At 41.8% G+C, this 3,177-nt stretch overlaps 1 protein-coding gene across 1 annotated transcript; it reads left to right on the top strand.

Moving 5' to 3' along the window:
- Positions 1-974: 974 nt before the first annotated feature.
- Positions 975-2,347, top strand: LOC130481821 (zinc finger protein 665-like). Its single transcript, XM_056854605.1, is given in 2 exon segments — positions 975-2,253; positions 2,255-2,347. Coding segments are annotated over 2 exon segments (1,239 nt in total). The 5' UTR covers positions 975-1,102; the 3' UTR covers positions 2,343-2,347.
- Positions 2,348-3,177: the final 830 nt, after the last annotated feature.

Genomic DNA, 3,177 nt, shown 5'->3' with positions numbered 1-3,177 from the left:
ACTGTATCATCTCAGAACAACCGCAGTAATCATGGGACAAACAGTCTGTATGGCTCTTAAAAGAACAAATTTGATGTTTATGTTAAGGTCCTAGAGGGGTACATGGGATGCAGAAGGGAATGTCAGGCAAAGCTCTGAATAGGACTGAAGTGCTTTCTAAGAGATGCTACTCAGACAGGGAACAGAGAGGTGAATAGTTGCCAGGAATGCAAGTGAGAATCATATGCAGATTTATACCACTGCATTGAAACAGTCATTCAGGGTTCTCTTGTGTGTATTTATTAATAATTTCTTGTGAGACAACTTGCAATGACTGGTGTTTGAGCTGCAGAAGCTGTATGGCTAACTAATCAACCTGTGAATTATTAGTAATGTTCAGATGTGTGTTTTCAGTCATGCAAATGGGTTTTCTTGTACAGGTTCTTTTTGATCTCTTACTCTGAATATTTGACAAAGCTTGGTTCATTAATTAGAAAAGGTTGGAGGTTCCCTTCTCTACACAATACTGGGCCTTATTGACCCTGGAAATATCTGCCTGGTTCCCTTTCACCCAGTATTGTCTCCTTGACTAGAAGCTGCTGTTGAAGGTCTCAAAAAGAGTCATCCAGAATGGCTGTTAAGGATTAGTGATGAATCGGGCATATTGGATAATTTGTGGCTTCATTTCTCCCCCACTAGTTTTCTGTCTTTTTCTTCAGGTGATGAGGGGGAGTATAAGAAAAAACAACAGAATGGAAGAAAAACTGAAGTAAAGCAGGAGCAGCAGAAGAAATCTGTTTTGTTGAATGTAGCCGACGTCAATGAAATTCCTATCCAACAAGAAGGTTGTGAGAAAATGAGGAGGCTTCCTCTATACACAGAAGCATTTACTACTAAATTAAGCCTTAACCCACATCAAATGACACATAATGGAGAGAAATACTTAGAGAATAGAAAGAGCTACAGTTGGAGTTCACACCTTACTGGTTATGAAAGAATCCACCCAGGGGAGAAGTCTTATAAATGTTCGGAATGTGGAAAGGGCTTTAGTTATAAAACAAATCTTGCATCCCATCAAAGAATTCATACAGGGGAGAAACCATATAAATGCTTGGAATGTGGAATGTGCTTCAGTCAGGGCTCAAACCTTGCTTCCCATCAAAGTATCCATACAGGAGAGAAACCATATAAATGTTCGGAATGTGGAAAGAGTTTTAATAAGAATGGAAGCCTTACTTCCCATCAAAGAATCCACACAGGGGAAAAACCATATAAATGCTCAGAATGTGGAATGTGCTTCAGTCAAGGCTCAAGTCTTGCATCCCATCAAAGAATTCATACAGGGGAGAAACCATACAAATGCTCAGAATGTGGAAAGAGCTTCAATAAGAGCTCAAACCTTGCTTCCCATCGAAGTATCCACACAGGAGAGAAACCATATAAGTGCTCAGAATGTGGAAAGAGCTTTACTAAGAATGGAAGCCTTACTTCCCATCAAAGAATCCACACAGGGGAGAAACCATATAAATGCTCAGAATGTGGAATGTGCTTCAGTCAGGCTTCAAGTCTTGCATTTCATTACAGAATCCACACAGGGGAGAAACCATATAAATGTTCTGAATGTGGAAAGCGTTTCAGTAAGAGTGGAAGTCTCACTTCCCATCAAAGAATCCATACAGGGGAGAAACCATATAAGTGCTTGGAATGTGGAAAGAACTTCATTGACAGCTCAGGCCTTACTTCTCATCAAAGAATACATTCAGGAGAGAAACCATATAAATGTTCTGAATGTGGAAAGAACTTCAGTCAAAGCTCCAACCTTGCTTCCCATCAAAGAATCCACACAGGGGAGAAACCATATAAATGCTCAGAATGTGGAATGTGCTTTAGTCAGGGCTCAAGCCTTGCTTTGCATCATAGAATGCACTCAGGGGAGAAACCATATAAATGCTCTGAGTGTGGAAAGTGCTTCAGTAAGAGTGGAAGTCTTACTTCCCATCAAAGAATCCATACAGGTGAGAAACCATACAAGTGCTTAGAATGTGGAAAGAGTTTTAGTCATAGCACAAATCTTATTTCCCATCAAAGAATCCATGCAGGGGAAAAACCATATAAGTGCTCTGAGTGTGGAAAGAACTTCAGTAGGGGAGGCAGTCTTATTTCCCATCAAAGAATCCACACAGGGGAAAAACCATATAAGTGCTTGGAATGTGGAAAGAGCTTCAGTGACAGCTCAGGACTTACATCCCATCAAAGAATCCACACGGGAGAAACCATATAAATGTTCTGAGTGTGGAAAGGGCTTCAGTCAGAGCTCAAACCTTGCTTCCCATCAAAGAACCCACATGGCAGCAACCATATAAATGCTCAGAATATGGAAAGCACTTTTGTCAGGGCTGAAGCCTTACTTTCCATCAAAATGTGCACACAGGAGAGAAACATAAAAGCTCAATTTGCAGGAAGGGCTTCTGTAGAAAAGTGTATCCACTCGGGTGGGGAGGGAACTTGCTATATAGTTATCAGAGTTGGAATTGCCTCACTGAAGGAGAGAACGGGGCATTGCTGCACGCAAGTTATGTCTAGTCACAATATCTACTAGCCATGATAGGTATCTGGGGAGGACAGACAGGAGGATGTTATTGCAGTCTTCCTGCTCATGGGCTTCTTGGAGGCAGCTGGTTAGCCACGGTGTGAACAGAATGCTGCACTTGATGGGCCATTGGTCTGATCCAGCATGGCTCTTCTAATGGTCTTATGTTCTAGGGTAAGAACTTAAATTAAACTCCTTCTGGTGTTTAGGCCCACATCCAGTACTCGGTGGGAGAATGATGTAAGTGACTTTGTCACCATTGGGGGAGAAAGGTGGGATATAAAAGAAGTAAACAGGTCCATGTTCCCATGAAAATTCCTCAATCTGTAGAATTCAGTCAGAGTGGTGAAGAAACAAAAGACCATTTGCCTCTTACTTCCAGCTCAAATGATCGATCTAGTAATTAACATAACATAAAAGCTGTGGGGTTTTGCTGAAAGCCAAGCCTGGTGTTCTGGATGCTGCCAGTCTTGACGTTGTGCCAACAGACAAGTGGATAGACCCTGAGACTCTACCAGTAGGAGACTTTCCAACTGCCTGAGAGTTAGTGAAGTACAACGCACAGGGAAATTCGTGCAGCTGTCTCAAGGGGTTATGTGTGCAGAAAA

The sequence above is a fragment of the Euleptes europaea genome, chromosome 1, assembly GCF_029931775.1.
Source record: "Euleptes europaea isolate rEulEur1 chromosome 1, rEulEur1.hap1, whole genome shotgun sequence".
NCBI lineage: Eukaryota > Metazoa > Chordata > Lepidosauria > Squamata > Sphaerodactylidae > Euleptes > Euleptes europaea.
This window is presented reverse-complemented; position numbering and strand designations above follow the sequence as displayed.